This window comes from Erigeron canadensis, chromosome 2 (assembly GCF_010389155.1).
Source record: "Erigeron canadensis isolate Cc75 chromosome 2, C_canadensis_v1, whole genome shotgun sequence".
Classification (NCBI taxonomy): Eukaryota; Viridiplantae; Streptophyta; class Magnoliopsida; order Asterales; family Asteraceae; genus Erigeron; species Erigeron canadensis.
Window position 1 is genome coordinate 32,411,474 of NC_057762.1, and position 22,211 is coordinate 32,433,684.

At 31.9% G+C, this 22,211-nt stretch overlaps 1 protein-coding gene across 1 annotated transcript; it reads left to right on the top strand.

Moving 5' to 3' along the window:
- Positions 1-2,792: 2,792 nt before the first annotated feature.
- LOC122588761 (peptidyl-prolyl cis-trans isomerase CYP19-3-like) lies at positions 2,793-6,874 on the top strand. Its single transcript, XM_043760952.1, has 2 exons — positions 2,793-2,893; positions 6,163-6,874. Exon 2 carries the CDS (start codon positions 6,177-6,179, stop codon positions 6,699-6,701), a length of 525 nt encoding a protein of 174 aa, XP_043616887.1. The 5' UTR covers positions 2,793-2,893; positions 6,163-6,176; the 3' UTR covers positions 6,702-6,874.
- Positions 6,875-22,211: the final 15,337 nt, after the last annotated feature.

The window sequence follows — 22,211 nt, forward strand, 5'->3', positions numbered from 1 at the left end:
TAGGTCTAATTAAAATTGGATCAATTAAAGATAAATAACAAATGATAATTATGTATTGTATTGGGTATGTGTATAATGGTATGTTGGTTGACGCCGACAAAGTGTTGTTCCATCAAGAAAGAAAAAGAAAAAACTCTAGAGGTAAGAGAAAGGGTTCTTGGACTTAGGGTTTTTGGAGCATATGACAAGAGGGCTATTCAATTTGCATATCAATTTATTGATTCCTTGGGTCAAAGTCATTAGTTTGACTTCGATGATAACGCATGAGTTAATTAATAATATAAAATCCACAAAACAGTACTTCATAGATTTGTGATTATAGTTTATAAAGTGCATTAATTAGTTTGTTTGATACGAAAAACACAATTTTTTTTTATGTAGCTTATTTACAAATCTTATATCATTAACAAAACTTTTTTTTCTACGTTCCTTACCTTTCGAATTTTTGTCATTGACTTACTATCATAATATAACTAGCTAGTCTTTTATCGGTATGATATTACAACTGTTTAATTCTAATTCTACTCAGGATATATTGGATTTCAAATTTGGGACTATCTCGATTATTGGCTCTTAGATTTACCCCTTAGGCCCATATACATTTTTGGTACAAAAATATCATACTCACTCATATTATATTAAATGTCTAATTTTGATTTGTCAAGTCTTCTGCTTTTAATTTTGACCATAAATATCTTTTTTTGTGTGTGTTATATAATAGATTACGGATGTTATATCAATGAAAAGTACATTGAAAACTCAATTCATCCATATATTTTATATGAAATGTTGTATAATATAGACAAATATTTTCACGGTCAAAGTTCAAAGCAGAAGACTTGACAAGTCAAAATTAGACATTTAATATGGGACGGATGGAGTATAACGTAATGTTAATTAATAAAATTACATCCATATTTAATAAAAAGGTTTAGATATATCTTCCTGAACCGCGATTGTTATTTCTTCCATTATTATCCTAGCTATGTGGTTATCGTAGTTGTTAGCTCAACTCGAAAACCTGAATTATTAACTTGTGACTCGACTGCTAAACTTATTTAATAGTTTTTAGTCATAAAATTATAATTTATCATAAAGGCATGAAGAATACATATATAATATAGAAAATAATGTAACCATAAATATAATATACTCTCTACGTCTCATATTAAATGTTCAATTTTGACTTTTCAAGTCTTCTGCTTTCAACTATGACCATAAAAATTTTTGTTTGTATTATATAACATTTCGTATAAAATATATGAATCTATTGAGTTTTACATATATTTTTCGTTGATATAACTTTCATCAACTACTATATAATGTTAACGAAAAATTTGAAAAGTCAAAGTTTAACATTTAATATCGAAAAGGAGAATCAAAAATATGATTTATGCATCATGGATATGAAACTACAACGATCATTGATTCATTGTTCTTCTCTTGACTTGGACGAGTTTGCGACTCGCCTTGTCTCATACTAAGCCACACCTAACTTTTAAGAGTTCAGGAACCACACCCCGACACGTCAAAGTAAGGAGCAAATGAGAGTCACCTAAAGAGTCACATCGTTTTCGGTGTAATTTAACTCGTAAAAATCGACTCAATTTAAAAGAAGCAACTCGTGACTTGTAAAAGTTTAACAACTATGTTTGTCACTCATGGCCCGTTTCTAGGTTTTGTTTGATTACTCACAAAGTATGGAGACAATGGTGGTTCTCTTTAGGGGCCCGTGGGGGTCTGGGCCACCATCGTTTTTTCGTTTAGTAGTATTATTATATCCGTATCTCGTCTAAAATAATTTATATCTATTAAGTCGGCCCCCAAGAATTATTTTTTAAAAACTTTTGATACGTTTAATAAATTTAATAGTATAATAAAATTTACCTTTTTGGTTTTTATAACCTACAATTAACTTAGTCCATTCATAATTCTATGTTTTAGTTTACAATTCACAATTCACGTAACAAGGTATTTCTCCCTTTTTTTAAGTTTTAGGCTCAAGAAAAAATAAAATTTACCTTTTTAACTTTTATAACCAACGATTCACTTAATTCATTCATAATTCTATGTTTTAGCCTACAATTCACAATCCACGTAATAAGGTCTTCCTCGTTTTTTTGAGTTTTAGGCTCTAGAAAAAAATAAAATTTACCTTTTTAGTTTTTATAACCCACAATTCACTTAGTCCATTCGTAATTTTATGTTTTATCCAACAATCCACAATCCACGTAACAAGGTATATCTCCCACAATCTACAATCCAACGCCCTTTCTCTTGGTATATTCATAAGTCTTTGTAGTTTTTTGTTGTAATGGAAAACTTAGATTATTAGTGTTATTTTTGTTTGACCCGACCCGATTAAGTGTATTGCATGACGATAATATAATACCCGGAACATAGCGATTGGGGAAAAAATTTTGTCCCCTACCGCTAAAAATATTAAGATCCGCCACTGTATGGAGATAAGAGTTCTAAGGCCTTTCCTTTCTGATCTGGTATGTCATTAGTTTGTAAAAGCTTTAAAGATATTTGGGTTGCAAAACCAATTAACAAAATTCTTTTGATTGTAAAGTCGCCATTCAATTAAATCCCATGTAGAAGACACAAGACAGTATGACTATAAGTTGTCACTCTGTTAATTATGGGCCTTAATTGTCTTGAGTTTTCTTTATGCTAAAAGCCCATACTTTTAAGCTTTGTGGACTAGTTAGAAATTGGTAGGGTAGGACTAGTTGCCAAAAAAATTCTAAGAAGCATAGTTGAGAACTTGAGATAATAAAAAAATAAAAATTTAAAACCCTAACAAAAACCCCTGCTTTATAAACCCACACATAGCCCCTTTTCAACCTTTCATACTCCAAACCCCATTTTCACTCGCCGTTGAGAAAAGGTTCTAACTTTCTTACTTTTATCTCAAGATTTCATTTACCCATTATTTGTATTCTCTAATTGATGTATCCTATCAACTACTGCTGTAAAAAACTGATTGTATTTGATGATAAAATTAACATTTAAGATTCCCTAGGGTTGATTAATTGTTCTTTGTTTTTATGTTTGGTTACAGAGTTTTTTTTGGTTGTTTGGATGTGGGTTTTAGTTGATAATTGTGATCTGGGGAAGTAACTAATCTTGATTAGCAGAGAAAATTATTTGGTTGTTTGTTTTATCGAATTACCAGTTAAGTACTGTATAGATAAAGTGTCTATCTAGATAGATGATATAGTCTGTGTAGATTAAGGAATATTGTGGCTTACTACACCTACCCTTTTTGCCCATTAAGTCAATTAAGTCGAAAACAAAGATTTTTCTATTTGTTAGTTAGGTTTGAAGTAATCAAATCGGATAAGGAACAATAATCTAGACTAATTATTAATGGGTCACTTGTATCTTCACAACATATAGGTTAGGGAAAAAGGCATTGGGTGTAGTTTTGGATCATGTGGGGGAGCTTCGATTAGTGAATTACGTTTGTGATTCTGCGATATGCACTTTTTAAAAGCAAATTTAAGTTTTATAAATGACATGCTGTCAAAATTATAATAGTTTATGCCAGAAACTTTTTTAATAAAATTACTTGTATGACCGTAAATCACAGTTGCTCTTGCTTGTTAGTTTAGATCATACAATCTGCTATTGACTCCCCATTGACAAAACATTAAACATGACAAAAATCTATATGTGCCTCTTCCTTAGTTCCTTGAGCTGAATTAATAATGTATAGTATAACCTATTTTTAAGGCTGAATATCGTTATACTAATGTTGTATCCGTGCCTTCAAAGAATGTGTCAACCCTGCCGAAGGAGATTCTTTGTCCATGTAGTCATGGAAGAGTTTTCTTCAAGCATATTTTCGGCTGATAGGAGTTCTATGGAATTGAAACACATTAGTTGTGGCAAATGTTGAGCTTGCGTTATTTTTTTTTTATATAATATTCTGAGAGCCAATTTTTGACAAATCATATTCAAACACAGCTGCTTGCACAGCAAGAAAAGATTACAATTCACTTGATTTCTTGGCTTAAATATTCCATACGATGCCCAACCATTGTGTGCAGGTGTCGTCAGACTTCCACTCTATGTGAGACGATAGGGTCGTCAACGCAAGCATCAAACTCTACAAGTCAACATACAATGATATCTTACAACATCGCCGTCCATATTCTGTTGACCTTGTTAAAATCGTCTTGCATTTTTGTTGCTTACTTACATTTTAAGCTTGTAGATGTAGCCGATTTTAGTAAGCACATATGTGCTATAAGTTTAAGCTCCTCATCCTTCAGAATTTCTTTTGAAACCACCAGGGCGAATACTTATATTACTTACTCCTGTAGACACGTGATTTACTAATTGCTCAAGTAGGGTAGTCTCGCACCCAGTTATTTTTTTTATTTTTTTGAAAAGTAAGTATTATTCACATCAAAAATACACAACTCTGCAATTGCAGAGTAGTCGATCGGTACAAAGTAGAGGAGTAGATTACATTAAAACGATTCCAATCCTCCCAACTTATAGTTCCTTTTTCAATCTACTTCTATACCACAAAAAACCGATAGCTTTAACATCTAGAAAAACTTTGCTACTACAAATCTTTGCCCCTTGAAAGACCTTTTCATTCCTTGTCTTCCACAAACACCAACACGTGACAAAGATAATACCTTTAAAAACCTGCCTTTCTTTCTTTCCCAAACCCACTTTGTCATAGTAGTCAATTAATACTTGGACCGTAGAACACATCAGATTCCCAACTTTGCACCACGCACCAATGTGTCCCCAAACAACCGAAGAGAAAGAACAGTAACAAAGCAGGTGATCTATCGTTTCATCCCAGCTTTCACACAAACCACAATGGGTCGACCCAAATGAACAATTACTACCTGGAGCGCCATATATGTAGGGATGCGTTCAAGGGCAGCACACCACATTAAAATATCAACTTTTTTTGGAACACTGGCCGCCCACTTGAATAAGAACCTTACACTAATATCCCTGCCACTCCATATAAATATCTTTACGCTCTTGACAGAGAACCTGTTTTGCGAGTTGCCTATCCACACCCACTTAACCTTTGCTTCAGAAAGACGAACAGCATCCAACAGCTCTCGAAAAGAGACCCATTCAGATATAGCATCAGGGGACATAGGTGTCGAATACCAATCCGTATGTCCAACGAACCTTTTTGACTCGTTGCAAAACGGGTCTTTGATTACACATTTTTTGTCCTTCTCCATGCTAAATAATAATGGGAACATATCCTTCAAACATGTGTTACTAACCCAGGGGTCCAACAAAAAAGTAGTCCATCCCCTTGCCACAAACACCTTTAAACAATCCATTTAAGCTAGTACTTGCCACCTTCGTTTTATCGACCTGTCCAACAATCGTCTTCCAGACACTAGAAAGGGATCGACTTATAGGAACTGACTGCCACCCTCTACAGGAGCCATGAATAGAATCTATCACCCTTCTCCAAAGAGCCCCGTTCTCGTTCCTATAACGCCACACCATTTGGAAAGAAGAGCAACATTTGAATCCTTAAGTTTACAAATACCCAAACCACCAACTTTCATAGGGGAAGCAACCCTATCCCAAGCAACCCAGCTAATTTTATTATTATCACGAGAGCCTCCCCATAAAAACCTTCTGATGATAGACTCTAATCCATCAATAACCATACTAGGCACCGAAAAAAGAGAGAAATAATAGGTAGGGAGGCTTTCCAAAACAGCTTTAATGAGAGTGACCCTCCCACCAATCGATAAGGAGTTAGCCATCCAACTAGCTAGACACGATTCAAAAATGTCAAACAAGAAGTTCCAGCTCGATACTCTGTTCATGTTAGCACCAATCTGTAAACCGAGATAAGTGAAAGGCAACATAGCTTCCTTGCATTTAAACAACACAGCTGCTCTTTTAAGTTATTAGTTTCTAAATATTTCTGGTTTCCAATATATCTTGGTAGAAAGTGGTGTTTAATTTATTTTGATTGTCCCCACTTAGCCTCTGTCTCAGTGTTAAACATTCCCTTTTTGCCTGGATAGTTAGAGATTCTTATTGTCACCTATTAGTCAAGTATCTCTACTTTTTCAATCAGCAACTAAACCATTGTGTATCTGTGTTTTGCTTTTTGTGTTAACCTACAAATTATGTAAACTTTTGCAGATTTACAAAAAAAAATGTCGAATCCAAAGGTTTTCTTTGACATACTGATTGGCAAGATGAAAGCTGGCCGGATTGTCATGGAACTGTTTGCTGATGTCACCCCTAAAACGGCAGAAAATTTCCGCGCCCTTTGCACTGGTGAGAAAGGTCTTGGAACTTGTGGAAAGCCATTACACTACAAAGGGTCTGCATTCCACCGAATCATCCCAAATTTCATGTGTCAAGGGGGAGATTTCACTAGGGGTAATGGAACAGGAGGGGAATCTATCTACGGGGCAAAATTTGCAGATGAGAACTTCATCAAAAAGCATACAGGTCCAGGAGTTCTTTCCATGGCCAATGCCGGCCCAAATACTAACGGGTCCCAGTTTTTTATATGTACAGATAAGACGTCATGGCTTGATGGAAAGCATGTGGTGTTTGGGAAGGTCGTCGATGGGTATGGCGTTGTGAAAGAGATGGAGAAAGTCGGGTCTGATGGTGGGGCCACTTCATCCAATGTCGTTATTGAAGATTGTGGCGAAGTTAAAGAGAATTAGAGGGAGGTTAAAGAGTTAATCATCTCTTTTTTATATGAACCTTGAGTATCTCTCTATTTTATATGAACCTTGAGTAGATGCTATCAGTTTATAATTGTGGAACTTTTATAGCTTTGGATAACTTTCTTGTTTATCAATACTAAAGACCCGCAGCTAATTTTTTTTTTTCTTAATACCTAAATCTGGGTCGATATTGGCTCAACTGCTTACAGGGGCTGTTCGAACAAGCAAAACAAAAGTAATGTCATTGAAGGTTTGTATCCAGACCACAAACCATATCAAAATCGAAACTGGAAAGATAGTTGAACCGAAAAGTAAACTGATATAAACCCATCCCAATTTTTTTTTAAATCAAATCTTTTTTTTTAAACATTTGATTTCTGTGATCAATTGCATTTATGTGTATACTTGTATCTTTTCTTTTTGGATGGTAAAAGTTTAATATATTGCAAAGATGTAGAAAAGTAAATCAAGTTGTAAAAATGAATATTGATAAGCAGAAGCAAAATCTGTTTAATTACATACATTAAATTAAAATGTGTAACACATAACCCATGCTCCTAACAAGATGATGTGTACGTGAGCTCTATAAAGTAATCAAAGTTTTTGAAGCGTAGAAATCTAAAGCTTTTCCTCATTAAACCTAATCTTCTTTAGCAGGTTATGAGGTTTTTATTTAAAGGGTGATAGATAAATTCACAATGAGTTTTTGTCATATAAAAGAATCATTATTTTAGAAAGTTGTATAATATGCATTAACAGATTTGTACTAGTTGTCTATGATGAAAACGTTGTGAATTCATGATCACTAAAAATGCAAAGCATATTTATATCTATACTAGCTAATAAACCCGGGTTCAACCCGGGCCGCTTAATTAAAAAGTTAAAACGAACAAATATATAGACTTATGTATGTCTGGTTCAACCTTATTTGCTTCTTTGGTTTGCTGGGAGGGGGTTTAGGGGAGTTCTTACATATACCGCTCATAATTGTTGTATTCCTGCTTGGTTGTATGCACATGGACATGTTTAATAGGTTTAAATGCCTTTTTTACTATGTATTGTCCATTTTGCGCTAAAGTGTGTAATGTGGTGTCTGCTATTCTTCTCTAATTGTAATGTAGTTAGACGATATTCGACCGACATGTATGGTTACTAAACTTTTTACACTCTCTATCTTTTGCCTCTTTTTGGCCATAAATCCTTTTGGAAGCAACCTTTGTACCTTCGTGTAGGGGTAAGATTGTCTACATTCTACCTCCCCCAAACTCGGCTTTTGTCGGATTGGGTATCATTGTTGTTGTTGTATGTAATTTGTGGTCAATCTATTACGAGTATATTTTTTGATATGGAGATGCAATATATACTTATAAAGATAAAAATTAAGATATAAACTGATTAGGGTGATTAAAAAGTAAAAAGTAACTAACATAAATCAATGGTAGATATAAAATTAAAATTAAAGAGCTTAAGAAAGATAATTTGTAAGAAAATAAAGAGCTTAAAGAGTTTTTGAAAATAAAGAAAAAGAATTATGACATCATAAATTTGTAGAAAATAACTTAACAAAAAATGTTAGCATGCCACATAAGAAAAAAAGTTCTAGAAACAATTCTCTTTTATTAATATAAGAGATCTATACTTCCTTATAAAAGAAACTGTCTCCCACCCTCCTTAATTTTAAGAATTTCAAATGACACATTTACCTTACATCTTAATACATCTTTATTTCTATTTTATAAACTGTAACTAAAATTCTCTTAAAAAAAATTCAACATCTATCTTTCCCTCACGCGGAAACACATAGCAAAAACCCTACATAGGAGACAACCAGACCGCACATAACCAGTAGTGGAATACTAGTCCGGTTGTAAGTTAATTATTTGGTTTTTTCTAACGGTTGAGTTGGTTCGGAAACATTAGAATAATAACAATGAGCATGGTTATGAACAATGACTTTTTTGTCTTTTTTTTGCATCTTTAATATATATACAGTACATGTCATTTCTTAACCAAAAACCAAAGTCGGTGGAGTGGTTTATACTCACTCCTTTAAGGGTGGAGGTGGAGGTTGCTGGAAACACTCCCACAATTTTATTTTTTTTTCCCTTTTCTTTCTAAAAGGTTTTTTCATCCCCCCCCCCCCCTTTTTTTTTTCTTTCCAGCCCCTCCTCTTTTGTTTTTTCTTGTTTCCACCCTTTAAAGTTATGTAATTTGTTTTATTTTTTTTCTTTTTTAACATATATTTTTAAAAACCTTTTTACACTTAATTTCTTTTATAATATTTTGATCAAATTTAATTGTTTATATATATATTTTTTAAAATTTTTTTTGCTTTTGCATCTTTTCTGTTAAACATTTGATTTCTTTTTAAAAAAATTGTTTTTTTTGTCAACAATTTGTTTTATTTTATAATTTATGTATTAATTGTTTAATTGCTTTTATATTTCCTTTGGTAGATTTTTGCTTTTTAACTCCTATTTTTCCTATCAAGTGATATTTAAAATGTGGTTGTGTCGACATTGCCCTTAAAATATATTCTCATTTACCCGCAACATTACGCATCCACGATTATTGTAGCTCGCAACGCGGGCGTTGAACTTCCTCGCTTTTTACATTATATAAAGTGTGTTTTCATTTTATTTTTAATATAGATATGACGATAGGACCGTACATAACCAATGGTGCAATGCTTTGGTCTTCTATTTTGTTGGTCTAGATCGAGTCTTGCGCATCCCTCTGTAACTATTATCCACATACTTTACAACTGTTAAAATATAAACACCTTGATTATGAATTCATCATCTAACTTAAGGTGTTTTATTGTTTTTGTTGCTTATGTACACAAGGAATAAGAAAAAGAAGGACTGATGATGACATTAAAGCCTTCTTGAAGACTAAGGGGTGACTTTCAAGAAGACAAAAAGATGAGGGTGCAAAAGTGAAGTTTATTCCTTATATAACCAAAGCTACAGTGGAGCTAGGGTTTACACAACACATAATTCTATTTTTGCCGTTTATAACCGTTATACAAAAACTCTTTCAATCATCATCACCTTCATACATTCATCATGTTGCTATTGATTATTCTGGTTATGTAATATGTGTGTTTGTCCCTTGACTCGTCATATTGTTTGGTGGGTTATTGTATTTATGTTTTGGTTTGTAAACTCTGTGATATAATCTATCATCCCATTAGCTCTCTAAATCTCTTTCTGTTATTATTTCTTTACTTTTCTTCAACAACTATAATATTCACATGTCGCCAACATAAAAATCATATTGTGTACTTTGGACCGGACTAATCTAGAACAAAACTATCTTTTGGGACGTGGATCTTCCCAAACCCATAAATCGGGCCCAAATCTAGAACTTTCTAGCATCTGTACTTTAAACCAAAAAGGTTGGTCAAGATTTCCATTAATCATTAAATACACAGTTTATCAAAATACAGTCATTATTCTCCTTTCTATGTTGACGACATGGGGTATTTTTTAGTTTGTTTTCTTTGCAAAACGTGTCATGCTTAAATATATACGAGAGAAAATACTTGTGTGTTGCGGCAGTGAGATGGTGGGATGATATCATGATAAGTCATAGAATGTAGTGAGATGGTGGGGGTGATACCATAATAAATCATAGAATGTGATAGCAAAATCTTTTAGCCGCACGGGCTTCGACCCTGGATTTAAAAATTCGTCGAAAGTATATTGAATGAAATCTCTAATGAATAAGAATGAAATTTTAAGAACACACCTATAAATTTTATAATTAATCAATGTACGGTTTTTGAGATAAAAAAAGTTTAAATGAATTAGAGAAATAAAATGATTTATGCAAGAAAAAGAAAAATAAGTAGTTGAGATGTGAGGAGAGAAAAAAAATGAGTAGTTGATATTTTAAGTGTACATTGTTAAAAGTTGAAAGTTGAAACTTAAAACCCTACTTATTTTATAATATAGTATGAATATAGATATAGATAATAAAGTATTTAAGGACAATAGGATATAATTGTTAGACTCTTACAAGTCGAATAGTCAAAGCATTTTATGCGAAAAATGAGACAACTTGTTGGGTAACTTTTATTTGATCCCTATTAAGTGTGACTCGGTTTGAGTCAAGGTAAGTTGAAAACTCGTTTGAATTATACAAACACCAACGAACCAATAAAAAGTTTTCATTTGATGTGAAATATTCATTTGAAAACTAAATTTTTTGTGAAAACTAGAAAACTGACCAAAACACACTGTGATCTAAATTTAACACAATGTGTTTTTATTGTGTAACCTAAAATACGTTGTCTTAAGTTTTAAATCACGGTGTGTTTTTGATAGCGTTGTAAATCGGAAAATTATTCAAACACACTATGATATAAACTTAACACAATGTGTTTTTGAAAAACATATTAAAAACACATTGTGTTAAATTCAGATCACAGTGTGTTTTGACAGTTTTCTAGTTTTCACGAAAATTTTAGTTTTTAAATGATCAAAACCCTTCATTTGATAATAGAGTTATATCTTAATATATATAAAATAAAAAAAAATACATTTTCATCCCTTAACTAGGCAAAATTTTGACATTTTGCTCTTAAGTGAAAAAAATACAATTTTAATTCTTAAGTGGTCAATTTTTGCAACGGACACTTTTCAACATCATCTATTTTAAACAGTTAAATTTCTTCTTTTTCATAAAACATACGAACCTTTAATCATTTAAACATCTCTGGTCTCAACCCCTAATCCCCTACCCCCTTCCTCTTCTATTAACCTATCATCGTGATCTTGAACAAGAATAACAAATCTATACTTAATCAAGGAATATTAATCATTTAAATTTTTGATTAAATCTGATATACTCTCTTATCAAGTGATACAATAGAAATACTAACCTTATTTACCATAGAGGACTTGAAACTGGTTACTAGTTTCAGCATTTGGTCTAGGATCAAGGATACAAAAGGGGCATTGTACCAACCTGGATTTTCCATTCTCCAATCTTGATTCTTTTTCTCCATCATTATAATACATCAATTTAAGTTTCTTTAGAAAATAAAAGAGCAATTGTACATAAAACTAATATTCTTAAAACTAAACACGTTTAACCAATCTAACCATTGACATTGTACTCCCATTCTTTCTCTATAATTATTCAATTTATCCCGGTTGCACACATAAATTGTAAAGTTTTTATATGCTTTTTCTAAAACAATTCGACACAACTTATCACTATCGTTATTCGTTAGTAGCTCCAAATTTTTTTCTTTGTCTCGAAGCCATAAACCGCACGTTGGTCAAAACATTTCATATGGTACGGTTCATGCACCCAACTCCTAGTACCTTTTGCTATCCATAAAATTTCAAACCAAAAGTGGCGACTATTAATATATGGTCAAAGTGTCAAACAGTCAATATACACCACTTTTAGTATGTGTCTCATATTAGTTCTCGCATAATTGTTCATTTCTCCAAAACCAACGATAATATTATTTAATATGGTTTCTTCAATTATTATATACACGTAATAAAGTACTAATATAAAAAGTAACAATAAGTTATAAATAAATAGAATATTAATATAAATATGTTTGCTTGTTCGCAATCACGAATTCTAGTCAAGTCACTCCACCCAAATATACTTGAGACAATAATGTACAACCAATACAATCAATTTTGTATGACTTTCTTCACCAGATTGTTTGATTTTTCATCAAATGCGATTTGGACAATGTTTTCTTTGAACATTTTGGACAATGTTAAATACTATTATTTATTATCATGATTAGGATCCGTGTTGCGGAGTTTCAATTGTCTTGTTAAAATGGTTAGATTACCTCAATGGTTGAACACCCGGACGTTTGTCCGTGAGGTCTCAGGTTTGATACTCTCGGGCGTCAGATTTACAAGCTTTAGGTTTCTTGGGCCTTCGTGGAGCATTTACCGGGTGGGGCGGGCAGGGGGGAGGGAAACGGGACTTAGGTCCACGGTAACCAGTCTGGATACCCGTGGCCCGGCCCTTGTTGTTCTAAAAAAAATGGTTATGTTATTATTTTAGTATATATGTGGTGAATTTTCAATCGCTTAATTAAATATAATTACGTCATCAATATGTTTGTTTAAAAGTGTGCGAGAAACCAAAAAGTAACCAGTAGTAGAATCCCGAAGGTGATGTGATATGGCAAAAACATCAACATATTAGTTTAATATTTAAGCGGATGCGATGTAGCAAAATGCAAGTAGTGGTACAGGGTGTGCCACAAAAACGTTGGATGATTCAACATAATAAAAGTGTGAAAAAAACAAACAAAAAGTAAACCCTAATAAAACCCGAAAGGGATGTAATGTGGCGAACTCCGAATAGTGGTACGGGAGTGTGACATGAACAGATACCAATTCACCACACATGCGAATTGCCATTCACAAAAAAATATGTGCAAAAACTAAAAAACATGAATATTTTTGTTTAAAAGTGTACTAGAAACCAAAAGTAACCCGTATTAGAAACCCGAACGTGATCTGATATGGCAAAAACATCAACATATTAGTTCAATATTTAAGCGGATGCGATGTAGCAAATGCAAATAGTGGTACAAGGTGTGCCACAAAAGGTTGGATGACTCAAAGGAAAAAAAAGTGGGAATAAAACCAAAACGTAACCTGTAATAAAAAAAAAAAACCCCCGAAAAGGACGTAATGTGGCGAAACCTGAATAGTGGTACGGGGTGTGACATGAATGAAAACAACTCGCCACGCATGCGAATTGCCATTCACAAAAAAATATGTGAAAAAAAAAGAATACAATATAATAAAATCCGAATAGTAACGTGGGGTATCAAATTATCCAATCAACCAATTTCACGTGATGGTAACGTGTAAGAATATTAAAGCCCATGATCACCGTTCATAACCATGGGCTTTAATATATATATATAGTAATAACTCATCAACATATAAGTGGTGGATACTTGATACTAGATTGAGTTTTATTATGTTGAATTTTCGAATTTGGTTGTAGTTTTGTATATTTTTCTCTCTAGTACTTTGCTATAGGGTTCATATTTTTTAATAAATATATTTCCGTCGTTCCACGAAAAAAACATATAGTGGTGGGTTATATTATTCTTACTATACGGTGGACATTTTGATAATATACGAACTATTTGTGAGAATTTGTTTGACTGTTTTCAAGAAAATATTACAATTTGTTTGATTACTCCTAAATTATTATAAAGTGATCATGATAACCCCATCGGAAGAATTTCTTTCCCATGGTATGATATAAACTCATCGGAGTAATTTCTTTCCCATGATAGCTGTAGTCTATAGTTATATTTTTTTAGTTGGAACTATAACTTGTAAGCAAAATTTTTACATAGATTTTTGGTTTTTTTGAGATGTTTGGTATGATAACCGTAAATGTAACTTTAAAAGATATGTGTGTAATTTTCTAAAAGTTAAAAGCTTCATCTAAACAAAAAGTTCCTGAAAAGCTACTTCAAGTAGTGTTTCATTTTAAAACTTTTTTTTATTAAATATAAACTAAAGCTAGTTGCACCCAAACAAAAATTTTAATACATTGATCAAAATTAAAAACTAAAACTAACAAAAAAAACTTTTAATATGTTCTTGCCGAACATGCCTTAAATATACATGTGTAAGTCTTGCCGGAGATGGTCGCCGTCGCCGGATGATCATGGTGGTGGTCGGAGATGATGGCGGTGGTGATAGGAGGTGGTTGGAATTGGAGGAGATGGAAAAAAATCAATGGACTTTTTTTGGACTCATTTATCTTTCCCCTATATATATATATATGGGTTGGGTGTTGTAAAACAAATATTAAAGTAAAACAAATGGGAAGTGATATTTCTACAACAGAATTTTGCCATCTACAACGAATGTATAGATTTTTATGCACAGAATACAACTGCATGATGCAGGTTTTGTTGTATATGGCAAAAATGTGTTATACGTAGAAATGTTATTTCCCAAAACAAATAGGACAAGATCTTAACCCTTAGATCATCGTTAAAATGATGCACGAAGATTCACGAAACAATTGATACACGATGATTCGCATGATGCACGGTGATTTTCAGTAAAGAGAAACCTATTGTTTTATTTGTTTTACTTTAATACTTGTTTTATTCCACCTAAAACTTATATATATATGAGGGATGGGAATATAAGGCTGTCGGGTATCTAAGTTTAGATGTGGAACACTCACATATTGTTTTTTTAGTCCATAAAAATCATTCGTGCCCATGCATTTATTCATTAAACAAGAAATAATAAAATATTAGTATGTGAGGGGTTCCACACCTAAGCTTAGGTGTCGGACAACCTTATATTCCCTATATATATTGTATGAGAGGACAATCAAATAAGAACAGTCTTAAAATAAGAACACGGTGAGAACACTTAAAAACTACATTTTGATGCATTAAAAGTCCATAAAACTAACATAGTGTATAACTAATTATCATTATTTAAGTGTTTAACAACACATTGAACTGTCAAAATCGAGAAAATCATGTTTTTTGTTTTGTGCATCCATCTTGGATGCATATTCATCAAAATGATGCATCCAATAAAAAACGTGATTTTTTCGATTTTGATGTATGAATTTGTTGTTAAACACTTAAATAATGATAATTAGTTATGCACTATGTTAATTTTATAGAGTTTTAATGCATCAAAATGATGTTTTTAAGTGTTCTCACCGTTCTTATTTTAAAAGTGTTCTCACCGGAGTGTTACCTTATTCATTATTATATTATATTATATTGTATATTTTATATTTTGTTTTAGCTTCTTTCAACAATTTTCCTCACACGTCATTATCATAAAATGACACTTGTTTATTATAATACATCCATGATGGAATTGATTTTTTTGGAAGGTAATGTTGCAAGTTTCGGTTTTCCTAAACCTCTAGAATGTCTTTATTAATGTAATAATGTTATAAAAAAAAGTTTTTATTGGGTCATTAGGTGGATAGTTTTAGTAATACCAATCTACCAGAGCGGTAACATACTACAAAAAAAATTTCATTTGTCTACACTTTTAATGGAGTGTAAACAAATTAGAAAATTTGTCACGTTTTTTTTGTGTAAAAATATATAGAAATAAAAATGGGTGGAAATTTCTTCACACTAAAAAGTGTGTAGAATTAAAAGTGTGGACTTTTAATGAAAAGTGTGGACAAATGAAAATTTTTTTGTAGTGTATATACTAGTTATAATTTAAACTAGGACACCATACTAGTCATCATCCAACATAATTCAAGTCTAATTAAGATAATTACTCAATAATTACAAAAATATATTATATGTACATCAATCTGAAGCATATCACAGTAATAGATTGTGTCTGCGCGATTAAACTATATAGTATTAAATGATATGATATAAACCATCTTTTAAGGGTTTCCTAACAATTTCTCATGAGGTTAAACAATATAATGCAACTAAAAGACAAAGTTCTTGATAGTGAAGTTTTAAGTTCTAAGTTTCTAGTCAAGAACATACAATTCAAAATCTCACTTAATTCTAATTTTAAGCTTACATTATTACGATATGGTTCTTTATTAACGTAGTTGAAATAATTTTTATATTAAAATTATATTTGATTAGATGATGTATAATCTATAATTATGTTATATTGAGAAAAAACTATGATATGTTATTATTAATTTTTTAATAATAAACTTGGACTTAGCTTGTCTATATACTCAACTCCAAAATCATATTGCTCCAAAAACCCAAAAGTTGGGTGCGTTTAGTTGGAGAAACACCCCCCCCCCCCCCCCTCTTTTGATTTCCATTTTTGTTTTTCAAGAAAACATGGAAAACAGAAAACGCGTTTAAATCATAGTTTTCTAAAAATGTTTGTCATCAAAACAGAAAACATTGTTTTCCACTTTTCTATGGAAAATTAGAATACAATTTTTTTTTTCTTTTTTTTATTGTTTTCCACTTTTCATTTTCCATTTTTTAATTTTGAAAGGCTCAAGTTGTTTTCCATTTTCTAGTTTTGAATGCGTTTTCAAAATTTTTATTTGTTTTCTAAAAATGTAAAACTCTTTTTACTTTTAAAAAATGAAAAACTATAATACATTTTCAACAACTAAATGCGCCCTTAGATTTTTTTTCAAATAATAATAGAAAAAGCAAAACTAGATTCAACGTTTGTGATTTCCTCCCTGGCTAATAAAAAAAATTCAGAAAACAACTAACCAATTAACCTTTAGCTAATTAAAATTACGAGCAACCATAAACCAATGGGACAATTACAATCAATAGCTCGTTTTATGTTAATCAGTCAATATTGTCTTCCAAGCACCTCCAAATAATAGAAAGTACGTCGTCCTTCAAGACAAGACTAACACCCAACATTCGTATTAATCCTTCGAATTTAGCAAGTCTATTACTTCTAAACATACATTAAATGACCTAGCAAACTACAAGATAATGAAGAGCTATGTCTAAAGTTTATTGATCGAATTTTAATAATGTGATAACATCTAGTTAGTTTTGTTCAATATCATTTATAAGCTTTTGAAAAGTTTGTGGATCATGGTAAAGCGTTTATAGAACTCCATTATGCAAGTTAATTAGAGTGACAACAATACGAAAACTAACTCTTAATTTCGTCTACAGGTTTAATATCTCAATACCGTCTTTGAGGGTATATGAGGGAGGTTGAGATGTAGACAACTTTATCCCTATCACAGGTAGTAAAGAGACTACTTTTAGGTTCTACCAAAGATAGAAAAGGACCTCTAACCTTGCTGAGTACGGAGATCGAAATTCTGAACCCTGTTTCTAAAGAAAAAGGCTTTAACTAATTAGAGTGACAACATTCTCCTCACCATTTTTTTTTACCTCTCGCTCTCAACCAAACATTTTATTACACTTCAACCACCGCCTTTCATACCATATTCCACTATTTTATGACAACACTCCCCTTACCCACTATTCACTATAATTTTTATCTATTAAAAATACTTAAAATTCCATTAAAATTGAAACATTAGATAATATTACTAAAAAAAACATAAAAACATTACATAATATTACTAAAACACATAAAAGCATTACATAACACTAAAAACCTAAAAATATAAATATTTTTTTGAGCAAGTGTAACACCCCAATATTTTAATGTAATATAAATTAACCCTTATCATAGTTTTGACATTAAATTAATTTCCTACTATTTTGTTTTGAGATAAGGGGTTAATTTAGTTGGAAATTTAGTAGCTAGCGGGTATAATACCCACTAAAATTGAAATATAACATGGCATGTGGAGGGAGTATCCAGCCCCATTACTTGATGATTCATAATTTCACTAACAACTCTCTCTCAAATTCTTACCTCTCCAAATTATTCTACAATCTTCTATTATACAAAATTAATATATGAAATTCACCCCTAGATTCTTCTATCTAATTCAAGAACTAAGAAACTAACTGAGAAATTGTGGTGGCTTTGTGGGGTTCGAATTTAGCAAGAAGAAAATTGGATTTAAATTGTTTTATATTTCTTTTGAGGTAAGAATCCTCCCTAATTGTTGGGTTATGAAATTAGGGTTTTTGTTTAATGAAATTAGGGTTTTTGTTATTTTGGGGATTTTAGAAATAAACCCTAATGGAATTAAAAAGGAGAATTTTGGGGTTAATGCAAATGAAGTTTTTATGATAAAACCCCATAGTGATAAACCATATATTTTTTGGTGTTTGGCTAGAATTATGTTATGAAAATTGTGATGAATTGTTTTAAGTAGTCAAACACCATAATGATAGAGTTCATGGTGAATTTAGTTAGATGATTGTGAAAGAGTTGACTTTGTAGAACTCATAGATATATATTGCATAATGTGTAGATGGTGAAGATCATTTTGTTAAGCCTAATAGCCATATAGTGCCAAATAGCCAAGTTTAAGATGAGTGTATATACATATGATCATGTTCTAGTTATTAGAGGTCATAGGTGGGTAAATTCATACTAGTCAAAATATTGATTTAATAAATGAAAGCTAGTAGATGGGTAAAGTGTGATTTTGATATTGAGAGTTAGTATGTGGGTAAATTTCTACCAGCCAAATTGTATGATAAAGACTAGTAGGTGGGTCAAGTCCTACTAGCATAATCCATGGCCATGTAGAAAGTGATTTGTGTTGATTTATGTTATGATTGTGATGAATGAAATGGCTATCAATAGATAGGCTATAAATGATGTTTGATGTATTTGGCAACTTGATTATGATCATATGTATATGCATTCACTAAGCGTTTTGCTTATTGTTTAGTTGTTTAACTTTTCTTATAGGAGAAGGTAGTAGCCGAGGTAAAGAAGCGGCTAAATAGAAGTATTTTGAAGAAGCGTTTGGGTAAGAATTATGTTGTGTTGATTGGAAGTATATGATGGTTAAATATCCCATTTGGTCTATGGGCTCCCAAGTACCCTAAAAACTCTGTGTTTTTTTGTAAATGAAATGATGAAGTATATGATATGGCCTTGTTATTTATTTTTGTTAAATTTCAACTCAACTATGGTATTGTAAGTTTAGTGTCAAAGTGTTAAATTTTATGTTGGTAAAATGGGTAAGATGGCCGTTTGGTAAAGGTTTGTGTTTTTGAGAAATAATCATTGTTCAAATGTTGGATTGTGTATTAATTATAACTTGTTTGGATGTCAAAGTATGAGATATGTCTTTTTGGTCATAAAAATGTTATCAAGAAAGGTTGTCAATTTTTGTGGAACTGCAGGAAAGTGCGGATGTTGCACATCATCCTCCAGAGCATCCGCAGGTGAAAGCAGATCATCCGCTATACCATCTTGCATCCGCTGTCCTTGGCCTCACTTTTAACGAGCCTTCGTTTGAACTTCTTGAGTCCTGAAACTCGTAAATTAGTCTTATTATACCATTATAAGAATATATCAATTGTCATTTCTTGTTATTATAACATTTTAATTTTTGACGAAAATTTGCATTATTTTTTGAAATACCAAAATTTTTTCAACTTGTGCAATATTTTGTTAAATGATGTTTAAAAGAGTTTGGGGCATTATAGGAAGCCTCGAACAATGTCATTTTTTCCTATAGGTGTTCGAATAGGAAGAAGAACCTGAGCAAACCATTTTTAGATTTATGTTTGAAAGTTAAAATTTAAAAAGTGAGTGTTTTGGTTTAAAGTAAGATTGTTGTAGTTGAAAAGAAAAAAATATTCTTAAATTATCGAACATTTCAAGAGTGGATGGGGCCCTCACGTTCACATATGCTTCGAACCTCACAAACATAAACCTGGTATACTTTTTTTTACAGGCACAGTGGATAAATGGCTAACACATCAAACTTTGATGTGTTCATGCTGGGTTCGAATCTTGGCAATGCCCTAAAGGGTTTGCTCTCCCTTGTGTAGATGGGTAAAACATTGCTAAGGTTCACTCACCACATTTGCATGTGACAAGATTTGAACCCATAACCCCTATAAAGAAACCACAAAGTGGAAAACTCCCTAACCACTAGGCTATCACCCTAATGGCAGAAACTTGGTATACTACCACTCGTTTTCTTGCTACACCATAAAATATGTGTTGACGATGATGTTCCAGTATGACATTTAGTTTTCTTCAAAAGTGTATATCATTAGTTCATATCCTTTAAAAAAAACTTACATGATATATATATATATATATATAATATTGTATTATACAACACCTTAATGTATGTTTGGTGGTGTTCGTTATATCACATACATACACATATACAAATACATATATATGCGTATAATATTGGGTGGTGATCTGTATACCTTCCAACTTATAACCACATACCGCCATTAAGGTGTTGTATAGTACAATATTATATATACGCAAACAAGTAAAAGGATAAAGTCTTCTTTGTTCTAGTTATCAGGGAAATGTCGATTATGCCCTAACTAAAAATGGCGTATCTTTACGGCCGTTTAATTTTGACCATTTCACTGGACTCCTTCAAGACCTTTACCTAAGAATGTTTTAAACCTTAGAACGTTTTTGAAAAAACATAACATGTAACCGTTAGGCTAGTAATAAGTGTCTACAAAAGTATTTGATAACCAGTTTAATAATCGGGATCTCTCCATTACCGTCGTCAACTTTTCATATAGTTATAATTATATAAGTTATAATTATATAGAGGGGATGAGAATATAAGGTTGTTAAGTACCTAAATTTAGGTGTGGAACACTCATATATTGTTTTTTTAATCCATAAAATTTATGGGGCCCAAACATTTATTTATTCATTAATCAAGAAATATTAAAAAAAAAATTAGTATGTGAGGGGTTCCACGCCTAAGCTTAGGTGCCGGACAACCTTATATTCACTTTTCCCTTATATAAATATAAAACTTTAATTAACCAAATAAATATCTTCAGAAGTTATACTCGTCTATATATGGGAGACAGTGACAGCCCTAAGAATTCAAACACCCCGGTCGAGCAAAAAAAATGCCACAACTTCTACCAAATTCAAATATATATAAAAAATTTTTAAATGATAATTAGCATTATAACAAAAAGTTATATATGCATAATAAGATCATAATTTTAGAATTACATACCATAATAGTGACTTATTTACCCGATGATTCGTGAAGCTCTCCTAGCATTCATTATAGAAAATTGGTTGGTTCTTCACAGTTTATGTTCTCTAATATTTCGTTCTCGATTGCTATCATGACCAATCCACTAAGTCTTTTTTCAGACATTGTTGATCGTAAATAAGATTTCAATAACTTCAACTTAGTTTTTTGCAGATGCAACTGTGACTGAAAAAGTCAACAATATCGATCTTGTATGCAATGGTTGCATTTGAAAAATAACCAAGCTCTTTCAAACGTTTAAAACATCCATAGGGTTGTGAAGTTCATCAATTTGTGACGTATCAAATAATTTCAACTCCATACGTATAAAATTTTTAAAAATTTATGCCCTTTAAAATTATATCCCGATTAAGAATTGAATCGAATTTGCACACTCTATAGGTCTTCTCTAATGTGAGGAGAGACCACCCTCCAGGCGTTATCAAGATTCAAGGCATGTAACTGTTAATCTGTTATCACATGAATCTAATCAGGCCCCAATGTTAGCAATCGACTAGTGTTAAATTCAAAGTGGAACTTGTGACACATGATGGTCCATGTTTTTCTACCTCACAATCATATTTAAACATGTGTTTTATTAAAAGGAGCCTCCAAGATTATGGAAAGGATTTAGTGACTTACTGAAGTTTGAGCAAGAGTGTTGGTCAACATATCCGGTCAAACTTCTTACACGACCAATCACAATCATCAAAACTTGTCTCTCAGCCACAAATATCTATCCTAAAAAATAACCAACTCAATCTACCTTTTACTCTATTTTAACTTTCAAAAAAGATTACGCGCGATAGAATCACTCGCATTATTTTTAGTCTGTATGTCATAATTGGGAACCACCGTTCTAGATACAATATTTAGAATAAA